Genomic DNA, 17318 nt, shown 5'->3' with positions numbered 1-17318 from the left:
GGTAGTAACGTAACACGTTAAATTAAAGTAATACTGATTGTATATATATATATATATATATATATATATATATATATATATATATATATATATATATATATATATATATATATATATATATATATATATATATATATATATATATATATATATATATATATATATGAGCACGAGAAGAAAAAAAAAAAATATATTAGCTGTTGGAGATAACTAACGTTAGAAGATCCCACCTCGCTCTCCCCTTCCAAATGCTGTTAATAAAGATATGAATTGAATACACGACAACAGTGCCACCTAGCGGATATTATATTGCATTGACGGACAAATGTAAACATTGGGTTCTTGAACCACGTTAACCAAGAACCAAGCACAATCTAACTCCAATACCCAGGCTGCTGAGGAAAGAAATGCACAGCACAAAATGGTGTCTTATCTTGTATTGTATTGTATTTAGTAACATATGTTTTTAGTTGGTTCTCACCATGGCGCTAGCTAAGCTAATAGTTTAAAAGTGCCCCAAAATCCTTTAAAACCAGAATGACAGATGAACATGGCTATATATATATATATATATATATACATACATACATCTGTGGTACATACATTTTTCTGTTTCCCTCACAAAATTGAGGGTTCCCCCACCTGCCAAATCCCACTTTAACCACTGTATGTATATATATATATAGCCATGTTCATCTGTCATTCTGGTTTTAAAGGAGTTTGGGGCACTTTTAAACTATTAGCTTAGCTAGCGCCATGATGAGAACCAACTAAAAACATTTGTTACTAAATACAATACAATACAAGATAAGACACCATTTTGTGCTGTGTATTTCTTTCCTCAGCAGCCTGGGTATTGGAGTTAGATTGTGCTTGGTTCTTGGTTAACGTGGTTCAAGAACCCAATGTTTACATTTGTCCGTCAATGCAATATAATATCCGCTAGGTGGCACTGTTGTCGCGTATTCAATCCATATATCTTTATTAACAGCATTTGGAAGGGGAGAGCGAGGTGGGATCTTCTAGTTATCTCGAGGTAGCAAGGCGGTGTTGAGCATCTGCCTCCTCTGAAAAATGTAGGCCATTAGCCTTACATTTTGCCAACAGCTTCGCTGCATTTCTAAATGATCGCACCGTATAATCTCAGACATGTTTTAAATCAAGCGTCGTATTAAAGCTGGTGACAGATTGTCTACATCAGCAGTGATACAGCATATTTACAGTGGACAGCATCATCCACACAGGGAGCAGGTAGGAAGTGTCACACACACCGGATGCATGTTTCTCGTGCTCACATATCTGTGAGGTTTCATACGTGCATTTTGTTGTAATGGCGCTCTGTGTTTTTTATGCTTTATGCTGGATGAATTCATAACCGCATATGGATTATGAAGTCATTGTGCATCTCTCGGTACCCAGCACTGTTAGCAATAGCCTGACATCATTTGCATATCCAAATGTATCATTGTGACATCTGTGAAGTATAACTGGATTTTCAATAAATGCTTATTCTGTTAGTCTGTGTAATCGAATATGCGTTTATTATGACAGCAACATTAGCATTATGATACATGATATTCAATCTAATGTAGTATCCATATACAACTGTCTCTGGACCATATGAATACCACCTGTCCATATCATAAATGTGGCGTTTGCATTGTTTTTTTTTTTATATGTATATCCCCTAAAGCATTTCCATTATGTTTTATGCCATTTATGGTTTTAATAAAAGTTTTTTCTCCACAATTTGATATTGTTTTGTTTTTTTTACCACCCAATTTCATCACATTTATCATTTGTTAACTTAGGTTTTATTTAAAAATGTATATATTAAGAAATATTATTCATAGATCCTATAGATACAGTCATCTGCCACACCCTATAAACAACAGTATTTATTTTATTTTTGCTGCATTAGAGGATCAAATGCCTCATAAATATTAGCTCATGAATGTATTATATTGCAAGGATAATCTTGTTGAAAACACAAATGGGCCTTTAAATTGTAACTGTGATTTTTACTGCAGCAGTGAATGTTTAACAATTGCTTTTACTGAACAAAGAGTCTAAAAATAGTTCTAGCTACTGTAGTCTCCATTCGGCCCTGCTTACACTGGGACAAATGTGCAAAACTGGGTCTATGGTGTGTGATTGTTTTGTCGCAGGACAACATGGCTGATAAGAGTGACCTAAAAGCCGAACTTGAGCGCAAGAAACAGCGCCTTGCTCAAATCAGAGAGGAAAAAAAGAGAAAGGAGGAAGAAAGAAAGAAGAAAGAGGTGAGATGACATTTTAATGAGACTGTGGTAAGAACATAACATGAATATCCGCCTACTGTATGTGTGCATTTGCAAATGTGAGCAGTCAGAAACGCAGCAGAAAGCGGAAGCTGTTCCCGAGGACTCCGATTTGGACCGCAAGCGCCGGGAGACGGAGGCCCTCCTCCAGAGCATTGGAATCTCACCCGAACCTTCATTAGGTACAGTACACAGACCACTGGACCGCACCGAATATCCATCTGCACTCAACAATGCCTGCCTCCAAAAACACATCAGAAAGTTGCCTTTTTACCTTTGCCAAGATCAGGCTGTGTTATATTCTGGGCTCGCTTCATGGCTTTGAATGGGACTTCATCCAAACCCCTTATTCTGTGGGCTTTTCCCAGTCTTTTTTGCCTCTTGAATTTTGCATTTTAGCCCTTTTTACCACACTGTACCTCATGTATTACTAAAACTGTCAAAATGGTTTAATGTCATTTCTACGGTTTAACCAACAAACTAGATATGTTCATCTGCCCAGCAAGTCACAAAAATCTCTGGGGCTTTAAAAAAGACACTACCTAATGCAAACATGAGGACACTAAGAATTTTAACTTGTTATTGGTCTATATGAATTATCTCACCCCTGTGTTGATTTTGTGAGCGTTTGTAATCCCTTTCTCTGCTACTATCGCCATCTAGTGCAGAGCCTTGTACATTACAAACTTTGGCTCCATCCTTACCACTTTTTAATGAAATCTAATTGTGCATAGACTTTTTCAGTATACATTTTCCAACATGCTTAAAAAGTATCTGGTTATTTTTGTATGAATTAATATAGCATTTTTTGTCTCTAAATAGTGCCGACACCAATGTCTCCATCAAAGTCTATGAGCACACCCAGCGAGACGGGCAGCCAGGACTCTGTGGATGGAACAGCAGCTGGGAGGTATTTAACCAACCTAAATATTATTTTTATTTTTAATATTTTTTATACTCTGCTGTTCAAAAGTTTGGGTTTGGTAAAATGTTTTATTGTTTTTGACCAAGTGACCAAATGCTCAAAGAGGCTGCTTTTATTTAATAAAAAAATAAAAAATATTGTTGTCCTTGCTGAACAAAAGTATTAATTTCTTAAAAAAACCATACTGACCCCAAAATTTTGACCTATAGTGTAAATTAGAAAAAGTGTGTATATATATATATACACACACACACACACACACACACACACACACACACACACACACACATACACACACACACAGTATATGTATTCTGTATAATGTATTATATATTTTATAATAATTGTGTTAGATTAGAACACTAGAAGCATTTTGATGTTAAAGGGTTACTTCAGCGATTAGCATTAAAGGGGTAGTTCACCCAAAAATGAAAATTAGCCCATGATTTACTCACCCTCAAGTCATCCTAGGTGTATATGACATTCTTCTTTCAGACGAATAAAATCAGAGTTATATTACAAAAGTCCTGGCTCTTCCAAGCTTTATAATTTGATTTATAGTTGCTCTGTTTTTGAAGTCCATAAAAAGTGCATCTGTCCGTCAAATAACGTGCTCCACGCGGCTCTGGGGTATTAATAAAGGCCTTCTGAAGCGAATCGACGCGTTTGTGTAAGAAAAATATTCATATTTAAAACTTTATCAAGTAAACTTTCGGCCCACCACCTTCTGTGGAAAAGTGTTGAATGTTGAAAGTGAAACTCAAGATGCGTATGTGGTGTCATGACGAGCGGACCTGGTCGCGTTAGTCTTTCGATCGGCAGGGGAACTTTCAACAATTTTTCCATAAATTGAACAGGGAAGGCGGTCGGCCGAAACTTTACTTCATAAAGTTTTAAATATGGATATTTTTCTTACACAAACGCATTGATTCATGGGCTAATTTTCATTTTTGGGTGAACTATCCCTTTAAGCATTGTATCAGTAGAAACCCGGTAGTATATATGAATTATCGTACTTTTCCCCCCTCATGTCCCCCTGAGACAAGAGAATTATGCATTTTATTTCTGGAAAAAAAACTCAGATGACGCAAATATCGTCATTTTGATTTTGAAAATCAAAACGACGGTGGGTGCGGTGTAACGGTGGGCAAGTGATAACCAGTGGCCGTGGCTTTGGGAGTGGCCTCGTTGAGCAGCGAAGCAAGTGCATTCTGGGAGTTGTTGTCTTTCATCCACATGAGACAAAAATAAATTTTCTGTCTTTTCTCAGTCTAGAAGGCACCAAATTAAAAAATAATCACATTTCTACTACATAAATGACCCAGTTTAAAGTACCCCAGTGCTGAAGTACCCCTTTAATAACTTGTGTTTACACAGTTATTATTTAACACAAGTGTGACTGATCAGTCATGTTTCTCTGTCTTTTTATATGGGCTCAACAGATATAGGTAAGAATCAATGTCTGTGGTTCCTGTAGTGTGTTTTTTAATGTTCATTTCTGATTTTCCACTTCACCTGTCAGCCTGTCTCAAAGACAAGGTATAAAACCTAATTCCATTGGTACTGAAATCAAGAGTTTATGAGACTGCCTGATCGATTTAATGGGCATCTGGAAATTGACAATCAAACCAGAGAACTTCCTATGAGAGAAATATTTGTAAGATAAGACGATCGCTTTTACCATAAAGCATTAAAAATAACAACCAAGAGTGTATCAGTGTCGGAAGCAGTGAGGGTTGTTAACAGGCTCATTTTCGTTCTCTGAAATATAGACAGATAGCTGCAGTCATGTGGAAAGGGAAAGGCTGATGCGACTGCTGCTCTGGCCTGTAATTAAGCCTGCGTAATGCAGACGTGCAGCACGTTTGACACATGATGTGAGCGTTTGTCCCTGTCATCGCTCCCAGCAGGGGGCTCGGCTAACAGTCACTGGACTGAAGGGATATTTCCAAGACTTCATCTTCAGCTATACAGGACCGTTGCCTTGTCATAGCATGATAGTCACATCAGTTTTTGTGTTGTTTTTGCTACGAGGTCAGGACTGTGTGTTGTAACCGTGTCCCACTCTAAGGCCGTTCACACAAATAACGACAACTATAAAAATAAGTATATTAGCATCCATGCCAGCAGACTATATCATTCTGGCATTAATTACTCCCCCTCATGTCGTTCCAAACCCGTAAGACTTTTGTTAAGGTAACACGAGAATGAACCTCATTGGTTCTTGTGGAAGCTCAAACGTGCTGCGTAACATGAGAATGAACCTCATTGGTTCTTTCGGAAGCTCAAACGTGATGCTTAACACGAGAATGAACCTCATTGGTTCTTGCGGAAGCTCAAACGTGATGCGTAACACGAGAATGAACCTCATTGGTTCTTTCGGAAGCTCAAACGTGATGCTTAACACGAGAATGAACCTCATTGGTTCTTGCAGAAGCTCAAACGTGATGCGTAACACGAGAATGAACCTCATTGGTTCTTTCGGAAGCTCAAACGTGATGCTTAACACGAGAATGAACCTCATTGGTTCTTGCGGAAGCTCAAACGTGATGCTTAACATGAGAATGAACCTCATTGGTTCTTTCGGAAGCTCAAACGTGATGCTTAACACGAGAATGAACCTCATTGGTTCTTGCAGAAGCTCAAACGTGATGCTTAACACGAGAATGAACCTCATTGGTTCTTGCGGAAGCTCAAACGTGATGCTTAACATGAGAATGAACCTCATTGGTTCTTTCGGAAGCTCAAACGTGATGCTTAACACGAGAATGAACCTCATTGGTTCTTGCGGAAGCTCAAACGTGATGCTTAACACGAGAATGAACCTCATTGGTTCTTGCGGAAGCTCAAACGTGATGCTTAACATGAGAATGAACCTCATTGGTTCTTTCGGAAGCTCAAACGTGATGCTTAACACGAGAATGAACCTCATTGGTTCTTGCGGAAGCTCAAACGTGATGCTTAACACGAGAATGAACCTCATTGGTTCTTTCGGAAGCTCAAACGTGATGCTTAACACGAGAATGAACTTCATTGGTTCTTGCAGAAGCTCAAACGTGATGCTTAACACGAGAATGAACTTCATTGGTTCTTGCAGAAGCTCAAACGTGATGCTTAACACGAGAATGAACTTCATTGGTTCTTGCAGAAGCTCAAACGTGATGCTTAACACGAGAATGAACCTCATTGGTTCTTGCAGAAGCTCAAACGTGATGCTTAACACGAGAATGAACCTCATTGGTTCTTGCGGAAGCTCAAACGTGATGCGTAACACGAGAATGAACCTCATTGGTTCTCTCACACATCAAGGGAACATGCTTGAGCTTTTACCACAACTGACGTGTGAGTTGATGAATGTTTAAATGTGAATAAAAGCCTAAATTCAATCTGTTCATCATATAAAGTGATCGTGTCTCTCCAGAAAATCTGGACTAAACGGCTCAATTCATATGGATTAGTTTTATGATCTCTTTATGAACTTTTTGAAGTGTCAGTGGTAGTTGTGTAGCTGTCAATGGAGGGACAGAAAGCTCCCAGATTTCATAATAAAAATCTTCATCTGTTTTCCGAAGATGAACGAAAGTCTTACGGGTTTGAAACAACATGAGGGTGAGGAAATTTTCAGAATTTTCATTTTTGGGTGAACTATCCCTTTAATTGTCTCCATCTACAACTCTAACCCTCTACCAGATCAGGAGTCAGTGGCATTAGTAAGAACAAAACAGACACACACAATGAAAGGTATGCATCCAAACAAAACCGCAACCCAGGATCTCATGAACCCCCTTGAAAGGGGTTATGTTTGGCTCTGCTATTAAAGTCAGCGCACACTGTATTTCATTGGCAGTTGAAAAAAGCAGAGCAGTTTAGGTCGTTCCCCCCGGTGTGACTGCCTGATGCCTGCTGTTACCTTGAGCCTTCACTTCAACAATTCCTCTTGCATGGTTAAATTGGAGCCATTTGCAACGATGTGAATGACAATATGGTTTTTTAAATGTCATCACTGGTAAAACAGTGTCAGTTTGACACGCTACCTCTCTGACTGTGTAAGTTCAGTGCTAAAAAATTAATAGGCATGTTTGTGACATGAACTGAAGGTTGAGGAAAAAAGTTTACAAGGTCGACACCCTTTCATTACTTGTTCCTATAGGATAAAATATGCACGCTTTGCCTACAGGTTTTGTGGATGCTGCTTTTATAGAATATATACAGAATATATTCTGGCCACCGACAAAAACATGACATGTATGAAATGCTTTGTTTATATACATGCATCTTAATGTACAGTATATATCACTCTCAGCTTAATGTTGAGTTTATGAAAGGTGACAGGTTTTGCATATCCTTTACAAAAAAGTACTGTCTGTGGCATTACCATGGTATAGGAATCATATCCGATGGTACTTTGAATTAGGCTTACTATATACTATTGTGCTTTTCGCACTTAATCTAGGGTTATCATCTTTTTAAAACCTACTTTTATCCCCGGGTAATGCAACGTTTCACACTTTTAGTTTGAAAAAGGGGTTAGCATTGTTTATAACCCTGGATTAACCACACATTGTGGTGCAAAAGTTTGTGCGAATTTGTGGTTAATACATTCTTATTCTTACTTTTTGTAGAATAAACTTGTGTCCCACTGGCAGTTAGGCTTAAGGGTGAACCTTCATGCATACCTTTTTTCTAAAAAATCTTACATTTCCGTACAAATTACATTGGGTGAATTCATACGAAATCGCCACCTTGCGAAAAAGTTCCATCTCATTTGATTGGGGTGGTGTAAAATGGTTGCATGTTTAGCAACCACCAACCATATATTTAAACAGCGCTTATCTGCTTATAGTAAATATTCATGTGCATCAAACTGTCACAAAAATGTTCATGCATTTTTTCATCTGAGGGAAAAGTCAAATTCCGTGTCCGAATATTTCCCTACTAGCCTGACGTCGTCATACTCAATTCTAGTCAGATTATGAGTCTGATGCTGCTCCATTGGGCTGTGATTATGGGGCATTTCAACCGAACCAGGAAATACCTAAATTGGATAGACCTACAACCAATCAGAGCAACGGAGCGACGCATAACGTTAGTTTTCAACAGAACTCAACTGCACGCACGCTGGAAGAAGTAGAATAAGAGTGTAAACGATTTTTGCCGGTGTTGCAAAAAAGAATCGGATCAAAACAGGGCAAATACATTACAAATAATTAGAAAATATGACTATATGTCCAGGTGGAAACTGTCAAAACAGCAATCCCTCAGAAAAACACATGCATCATATTCAATGTCAACAGTAAGCATAAGCCAATTAAGTGCAAAAAGTGCCCAATATAAGAGATCGGAAGAAGCAATGTAAATAACAGGCTTTCACATGTGGAGTAGGTAGTCACAATGCATATACCAACAAGTTCTCCGTTTAGGATTAGAACGAATACAACCCAATCGCTCTTTGGTGACGTGAATGCTTACGTTACTGTTTATCATCTGTCCATCATCGTATAAAGCCCGCCCTGACAATTTAATTGGTCCGAACAGCTCCTGTTCGGGCATAGTTGCTCCACAACGGATCAATTCCAGACTGAATTTCCTGAACTCAAATGTTGTGGGCGGGGCTAAATTCGGCTGGCATCCAGGCCACTTCCCTACTATACAGTATGCAAAAAATGTTGCGCCAAATAAGAAGTATGGGTGAATTCATAGTATTCGAAAAGTAGCCGGATGACCTACCGCTTCCAACAAGATTCTGGAGTGTGCACTAGTTGAAGCGACACAACTGACACCAGCCATATCACCCTGTAGCCCAAGACTGGTTTCCCACTGAAGCTGTTTTTTTTTTTTTATTGTTTTTTTAAGACTGGTTTCCCACTGAAGCTGTTTCCCACAGCAGGGCTGAGCCTGGTCAGTACCTGGATGGGAGACCAACTGGGAAAACTAGGTTGCTGCTGGAAGAGGTGTTAGTGAAGCCAGCAGGGGGCGCTCACCCTGTGGTCTGTGTGGGTCATAACACCCCAGTGTAGTGATGGGGACACTATACTGTAAACAGCACCGTCCTTTAGATGAGACGTTTAACCGAGGTCCTGACTCTCTGGTTATTAAAAATCCCAGGATGTCCTTCGATAAAGAGTAGGGGTGTAACCCCGGCATCCTGGCCAAATTTGCCCATTGGCCTCTGTCCATCATGGCCTCCTAATCATCCCCATAAATATATATATATATATATACATATACGATTGGCTTCATCACTCTATCTCCTCTCCACCAATACGCTGTGTGTGGTGGGCGTTCTGGCGCAAAATGGCTGCCGTTGCATCATCCAGGTGGTGCTGCACATTGGTGGTGGATGCGGAGATTCCCCCCTTCTATGTAAAGCACTTTGAGTGCCTAGAAAAGCGCTATATAAATGTAACAAATTATTATTATTATTACCATAGGTCATGTGACAAAGCCAACATGGTGAATTTAATGCGTCTGGATTTAATTGAGTTCATATAGAACATCATTTTTTAACAGTCACAAAGTAAGTTCTTTACCAAATGTACCTACTTAGACATATATCTGATAAAATGATAAAAAAATAATTGTGGACTGAAAAGTCTATCTAGGACAAGTTGAAGGTATTGTCATGAACTTAAAAATTAAGCGCACGAGTGGGACAAGCCATTATTTAAACAGGTCACGAGCTGTGCTCATCCAATCAATGTCAGGAACTTAAATGTTATTGATGTTGCAATTATGCAAATAAGAACATTAATCAGGGGGTTTAGGAATGTCCAAAAAAAATGGAACATTTTCTTAATTTATTGATTTTTGTTTGCTTACGCTGTATACACATCCTATATGTCCATCCATCCCACTATTTAATATTGAGAAAGACTTAGTGGCTTTTATAATTTTCTCCAATAATCTTCTACAGTACCACCTTAGCATTGCTTTGAACGGCATCCCTGCGTGTGTTGATTTGATTGGTCCTTTCTCACTGTTCTCCTGGCTTGCATGTGGCGTGTGCTATGATATTTCTGTTTGTGTGTATGATGGTGTTGTTTCTGCTGAGGTTAATCTTGCATGTTTTCTCCCTCCTGTCCCCTGCGTGACCCCCCCCTGCCGCCCCCTCCAGGACCTTGCAGTGGGACACTGACCCCTCTGTTCTTCAACTGCAGGCTGACTCTGAGCTCGGGTATCTCCTCCTCTCTGTCTCTTTCTTTCTCTCTTTTTACTCAAATCTACTGACATTTTTTTTATGCATACACATACACATGTAGATGTACAAACATTTGTCAACACGCAGATGTGTACATGCATTTTTTTGGACACCTATTGGCTTTTTTACACATTTAGTGCATTAATGTGAATTAATGCTTGAATTGAAATTGAGCTAACAATGCAAAATTGCAATTCAGATTAGAAAAAGGAAGTGGAATTAAAATAATTTTAAATGCAAAGAAATTCATATAACTACTTTTTATAGCAAAGGTTATCAAAACAATGTTGGCAAAGTCTAGTCTTGATAGAAGTCTTGGATGGATGGATAGGAAATATTAGACAGAATATGGATGGATGGATGAATGGATGGATAGATGGCTAGATTAGATAGATAGATAGATAGATAGATAGATAGATAGATAGATAGATAGATAGATAGATAGATAGATAGATAGATAGATAGATAGATAGATAGATAGATAGATAGATAGATAGATAGATAGATAGATAGATAGATAGATAGATAGATAGATAGATAGATAGATAGATAGATAGATAGATAGATGGATGCTATATAGGAAATATTAGACAGAATATAGATGAAGAGATGGATGGATGGATAGACAGCAGATAGATAGATAGATAGATAGATAGATAGATAGATAGATAGATAGATAGATAGATAGATAGATAGATAGATAGATAGATAGATAGATAGATAGAAAGATAGATAGATAGATAGATAGATAGATAGATAGATAGATAGATAGATAGATAGATAGATAGATAGATAGATAGATAGATAGATAGATAGATAGATAGATAGATAGATAGATAGATAGATCAAAAATAAAGCAAAAACACTAATATTGTGAAATATTATTACAATACTAAATACTAAAATCAATTGCAAGTTCAAAAGAAAAGCAGTTGTTTTGAAACAGAAATATTTTGTAACATTATAAATGTCTTAACTGACACTTTTTGATCAATTTAATGCGTCCATGCTGAATAAAATAAATAATTAATACAAAATTTAAAAAAGTTTTATTGACCCGAACCTTTGAACAGTAGTGTATATATTTCATCATATTCAGTTAATTAAGTTTTGTAAGTGTTAAGGCATTCAGTGAGTCAGCTCTACGGAATACAGCTGCTGCTCATATAATTAGAATATCATCAAAAAGTTGATTTATTTCACTAATTCCATTCAAAAAGTGAAACTTTATATTATATCCATTCATAACACACATACCGATATATTATATATATATTATTTGGCCAAGATTTCTAAAAATCCTTTATTTGAATTGGTCTTAAGTAATATTCTATTTTTCTGAGATACTGAATTTGGGATTTTCCTTAGTTGTCAGTTATAAACATCAAAATTAAAAGAAATAAACATTTTAAATATATCAGTCTGTGTGTAATAAATGAATATAATATACAAGTTTCACTTTTTGAATGGAATTAGTGAAATAAATCAACTTTTTGATGATATTCTAATTATATGACCAGCACCTGTATTTGATTCTGATTGACCAATAGTGTTTAATGACTAAAAAGTGTCTTGCAAGTCAATGCATGTCAGAATAGCTTATAGACATCATCTTATTATAGCTGAAGTAAAATAGACCTCAGAGGACAGTATTCATTTTTCATACTGTATATTGTGAGCATACAGCTTTTGAAACAAAGGCTCAGAAGTTACCAGTTAAAAAGCAAGCAAATTATAAAGATAGATATAGATATAAAGAACTGCATGCCAATTAATAATATATGAATTCATGTTTCTATATTGGGTAACACTATTTTAATCCCATTCAATGATCTATGCTAAGCTATGCTAAAAAGTGCTACCGCCAGACCCAGAGATCGGCTGAATGGATTCAAAAACGGTAAAACTCAACTGTTTAACTCTAGGGGAGTTGGAAAATAAGCATATTTTCAAAAAATAGTGGCGTGTTCCTTTAAATGTATTTTTCAAATAAAGTGTAACCTAATATTGCAGAGTTAAAGCCCGTTCACACCAAGAACGATAACAATAATGATAACTATATTAGTGTCCACACCAGCGGACGGCATCTTTCTGTTTATTCTAATCACGAGCTACAGTTTTGTGGTCTGCCGCTTTAAATGCCCGAGCTTTTTAAAGCAGGATGGATTCTGATTGGCTGTCATTGTTTGTATCATTCCAACAATATTGTTATAGTTGTGGTGTGTACTCAGCTATTCTTTTTGATATTTGGAAAGATTTTTAGAACTATCTTTATCGTTATTGTAATAGTTATTGATTGTGTTCTGATTGTGTTCTAGTACCCTTCTAATTTCTAATTTACTGCTTTGTACATTGATAATCTACATTTACATATCTGTGTGTTTGTTTGTGTATGTGCGGTATTTCACTGCCTTTACTGTAGTGCGCCATTGTGTATGCAACTTTTTCTTTGTTCCTCTTGTTCTCGGACATTCTCTTCATTTCTCCTTCTGGCTCGCTCCCTCTATCTCATTCCGCTTTCCTTTTAAGTTTGTCAGGTTCAAGTGTTTTCAGCTGGTCACTCTCCAGCTGTGTGCCCAGGGCTGTATGTGACAGTGATTGATGCACCATGCCATGTACTGAGAATGCTTTAAACATTAGTTCTAGCAGTCAACCGAGGGTCATCCAAACTTACAATATGTTCATGGACCTGAATAATGAGCCCTACAGCATATTAGATGTAACATTGTAGTTCGTCTTTGTGATGCACTGTGTGTATTTTAATGTGCATGCAAGTGTGTGTGTGCACACGTGTCAGGTTGCAGGACCTTCATAGGCTGTTTTCTCTCTCCCCAGACGCCGAATGCACAGATTGGGACCCTGTAAGATAACTCAGGTGGATTTCCTGCCCAGAGAGTTGGTGTCCTACTGTAAAGAGACTCAGACACCGCTAGCTGCTCATCAATCTGAAGGTATAGTTACAGTGATATTCTCAAGTATTGAGGATACTACTTTAAAACTCTACTGTAGTTTGTGAAACTGCTAGTCATAAGTGGTTAAACTACATTCAAGTAGTTAGACACACTGGAAACTACCAACAAAAATGGCTAATTACATTGAAACTATTTAAGAGGGCAATGTCTCATTAAAATATGGTTCTGTCAGGACCACTATCGTATTTGATTGACTGACTATTAGCATATAGTTTGGATTGGCGGTATGGTTCTGTTCTGGGCAAGAACTCCCTGCGCATTAATGCAGCCTAACATGGATAAGAGCAGCAATAACCCCCCTTAGGGTAAACAGAACAGAGCCAACATAATGTATTGCAGATATCATTAATGTCAATATTAAATGTACAAAATAATTTGGGAATTTAGTCTGATTCAAGGGGAATCAGAATGCCAAATCCTGACTGGACAAGAGGAGGAGCTGGGGATGGAGGAGGGGAAATGAGCTCTGGAGAACGCGATAGCTGCTGATAGTACTGAAGGAGCTTATATATGTCTGCTGTGATAGATGTCGTATTCCTATAGGTAGACGTGATCAGCTGACAGTCAGCTGATACGAGCTTGACTAACGTGACCTGCCAGAACTGACGCTATGCTTGATATATGAGATAATATAAGCAGGGTTGCACATACGTTTTTCAGTCTGGTTCTCATGAGAGCACCTGGAGGTTTGGTTTGGTGCTCGCACCGCAAATAGCGTGACCCATTAAATATAACAACAACAACAACAACAAAAAAATAGCTTTATTAATAGCTACATTTTATTTAATTTGTTTTTTGAATAAAATAATAAATAAAGTGTGATAATACTATTAATTTTTAAAATAGAAAAACGAGTATTGAATAAAAAAACAAACATTTTATAGTACACTTTTGCTAATATTTAAAAAAATTTCTTTTGGTCGCACATGCACGCATGTGCACCCCTGAATATAAGATGATATAATGAGGGTCTCATTTAGGGTGACAGCATTGACAACTTGAACAATAATGGCCAAAAGGGATGGCCAGGGGGGACATTTGTTTATAATGACCCTACAAGTTCCATTAAAGCAGCACTAGGTAACTTTTCAACCGTTATAATATATTTTCAAGACTTGTGATGATACATCGACTTACAATAGATTGAATGACACGTCTGCCATAGCCTGACGGGGTCTGTATCGTTTTTAATCGTACCTTTAAACTTTGGGTTTCGGGTAGTAACCCGAGAACAAAAAGAACTACAAAATTCGACTGCTTTACGGCATATACGTCACTTCCACCACCACCCCTTAAATTTGGACGTGCGAGCCCAACTATCATTTGTTTGCCAAATGTTATAGTCATTGGCGAAGCAGCACAGAAAAATAAGAAAGCAAAGGTTTTGTCGGAGGAAAGCAAAAAGAGGAAACGAGAAAGTGATCGGATTAAAGGCAGGACGAGTATCAACATTGGGCCGACGTTTGCTCGTTGGCGTGAGCTGAAGGAGGAGGGGCTACATTCTTGCAAGTAAATACATAAGACGTACAAAACCATATTTTAGGATACCTAACATGTCTGTAATATTTGTTTATTTGTCTTGCCTCAAGCTATAATGCAAATCGATTTTTCAAATTTGCAGATTAATCTATGGTAGCTTGATATTATAATATTGACGATATATGGTTATTACCTACCACTCAAACATTGAATTGAAGTATCATATAGATTCTGTAAAACGGGAAACAATAGACTAGGCTACTATAATGACGCTGGCTTGTAAACGTGAGCATCGCGATCATTTGGCGTTTGAAAAAAAATAAAACCCATGAAATTATATTCATATGACATGCTGAAACATATGCCACTGTACCTGGGATGAAGACATTTCACACGCGACACAAGCAGAACACCTGCATGTGAACTCCTGCAGTGTTCAGGGCTATCACGCCGCATTCACACGGGCCGAGAAGCATTGAAGCCGACACCCCGTGTGAATGCGGCGTCATGGTTGTCATGTCAACAAATGCATGTGCGATGCATCCCCTGATGAAGGATGACAGAGTTTACGACAGTAGTAGAGGACAATACTGTTTCCCAACTGTAGGGGGACCCCGAGAGCAAAACCTACCTAGTGCTGCTTTAAACCATCAAAATATGAGGAAAAGATTTGATATGTTTTGATATTTTAAATATGAGGGAAGAACAAAACACCAAACTTGGTTAAAGGTCCCATGACATGAAAATTTCACTTTATGAGGTTTATGAGTTCCCCTAGCCTGTCTATGGTCCCCCGGTGGCTAGAAATGGCGATAGGTGTAAACCGAGTTCTGGGTGTCCTGCTTTGTCTTTGAGAAAATGAAAGTTCAGACAAGCCGATCTGGAATCTTCCCTATATGTCAACATACGAGGAAAGTATTCTCTGTATTCTCCCCATTCTCTGCTTTGCCCGCCCAGAGAATTTGGAGAAAATGGATTCAGTTTATCAGTTGCGATGTCAGCACAGACTTTACAAACAGACTTTTACGATATGGATTCGACAGCACCGCCACAAACAGTGAGTAACAGTGTTCATTAATGCCTGATCTGTGATCAGTGTGTAGCTAATTATTTAAGTTCACACAGATTTTCTTTCTAAATCGTTTAATACTGTTAGTTGTGGTGAAAGCATTTTGTGACAGAAATAGCGTTGCAATGACGAGATCACTGCATTCACGCGATAAACAGACTGTCTGTGTACTCAATGCTCATCACTGCAGCCTTTCATGTGATGGGAAAAGATCTAAAAATAATGCTATAATCAACTCTTTCACGATTCGTTCATCTCGACTGCTGTAATAGTAAAAAAAACATAGGAAAAGAAAGTATTCGAGAGGGGTTCCACATGTAATACGCATTTCAAATGCAAAGATGTCAGCCAATCACAGCAGTGGGCGTTTACACTGATGTCTCACAGCAGCCAATCACAACTGTGGCCGTTTACACTGAAGTCTCACAGCAGCCAATCACAACAGTGGGCGTTTACACTGAAGTGTCACAGCAGAAACGCCCCTTCAAACCAGAGGGTTAATAACAGGATAGATCATCATGGGACCTTTAAGGTATTTATCAGACAAAATGATTTGGCAAAAAAGGGCAAACTACAGCTACAGGATTTATTTTATAATGAAAAAAAATGCATAGAGAAAAAAAAAACGTTCACAGGAAAAAGCATACATTGACTACAACATAATCAGTTATTAATATTTAATTGGTTCTCTTGTTTTTGCATGTGTTCATCATTTCTTTCATTGCGTTATCACAAATAAAACAATTGACTCCAAGCACAACTATGCAATATGCTTAAAAAAATCTAATTTTTAATAATATTTATAGGGTAAAGATGCCAATTTTCCTAGTCCAGGCATCACTTTTGTCCACTCCTTATAGTGGAAGTGTTGATTCCAGTAACACAAATCTTCTGATTTCTTCAACTAAAAACATTAATTTTTGTTCTGAAATTTACAATAATTTGAAAGTGCTTTGCATAACCGAGTCGAACACAAAAAGGACTACAAAAAGATGTAAAATGTGAATCATGAATGAGTTCATTAAGATGAACATCCCAATGAACCAAATCTCTGAAATGAATCTTTTTAGTTGTGTCCATGTGATTCAGGTTCGTTCAGCTGTGAAGCTGTGTGTATAGTATAATATAATGTGACACACTTTATCACACTACACCTCATTTAAAAGCTACATTATTTTGGAAAGAGCTGAGCTGTTGTCACTAATGAAAAATGTAGTTTGCAGCATTTTAGTTAGTTATTCCTCGAGCTCTAGCCACTTGAGTTGTGGGAGAAAAAAAATAATGCTATTAATCAATTGAAGTTTTCCGGCCAACTCCAGTGTAAGGTCATAACCTATGCTTAATTCAATTAAAAATGAATGCAATTAAAAACATT

At 37.6% G+C, this 17318-nt stretch overlaps 1 protein-coding gene across 1 annotated transcript in view; it reads left to right on the top strand.

Moving 5' to 3' along the window:
- The first annotated feature begins 989 nt into the window (after positions 1 to 989).
- dync1i1a (dynein cytoplasmic 1 intermediate chain 1a) overlaps positions 990 to 17318 on the top strand; it is a 107070-nt gene continuing 90741 nt past the window's right edge. The window contains exons 1-5 of the mRNA XM_079828468.1: positions 990 to 1251; positions 2169 to 2282; positions 2368 to 2482; positions 3123 to 3210; positions 13259 to 13374. Of these exons, the coding sequence (XP_079684594.1) occupies positions 2175 to 2282; positions 2368 to 2482; positions 3123 to 3210; positions 13259 to 13374 (427 nt within the window). The 5' untranslated portion in view covers positions 990 to 1251; positions 2169 to 2174. The remainder of the gene's footprint in view (positions 1252 to 2168; positions 2283 to 2367; positions 2483 to 3122; positions 3211 to 13258; positions 13375 to 17318) is intronic.

Source organism: Gobio gobio (assembly GCF_949357685.1).
Source record: "Gobio gobio genome assembly, chromosome: 11".
Taxonomy (NCBI): Eukaryota; Metazoa; Chordata; class Actinopteri; order Cypriniformes; family Gobionidae; genus Gobio; species Gobio gobio.
The sequence above is the reverse complement of the archived record's forward strand: the minus strand, read 5'-3'. Positions and strand labels throughout refer to the sequence as shown.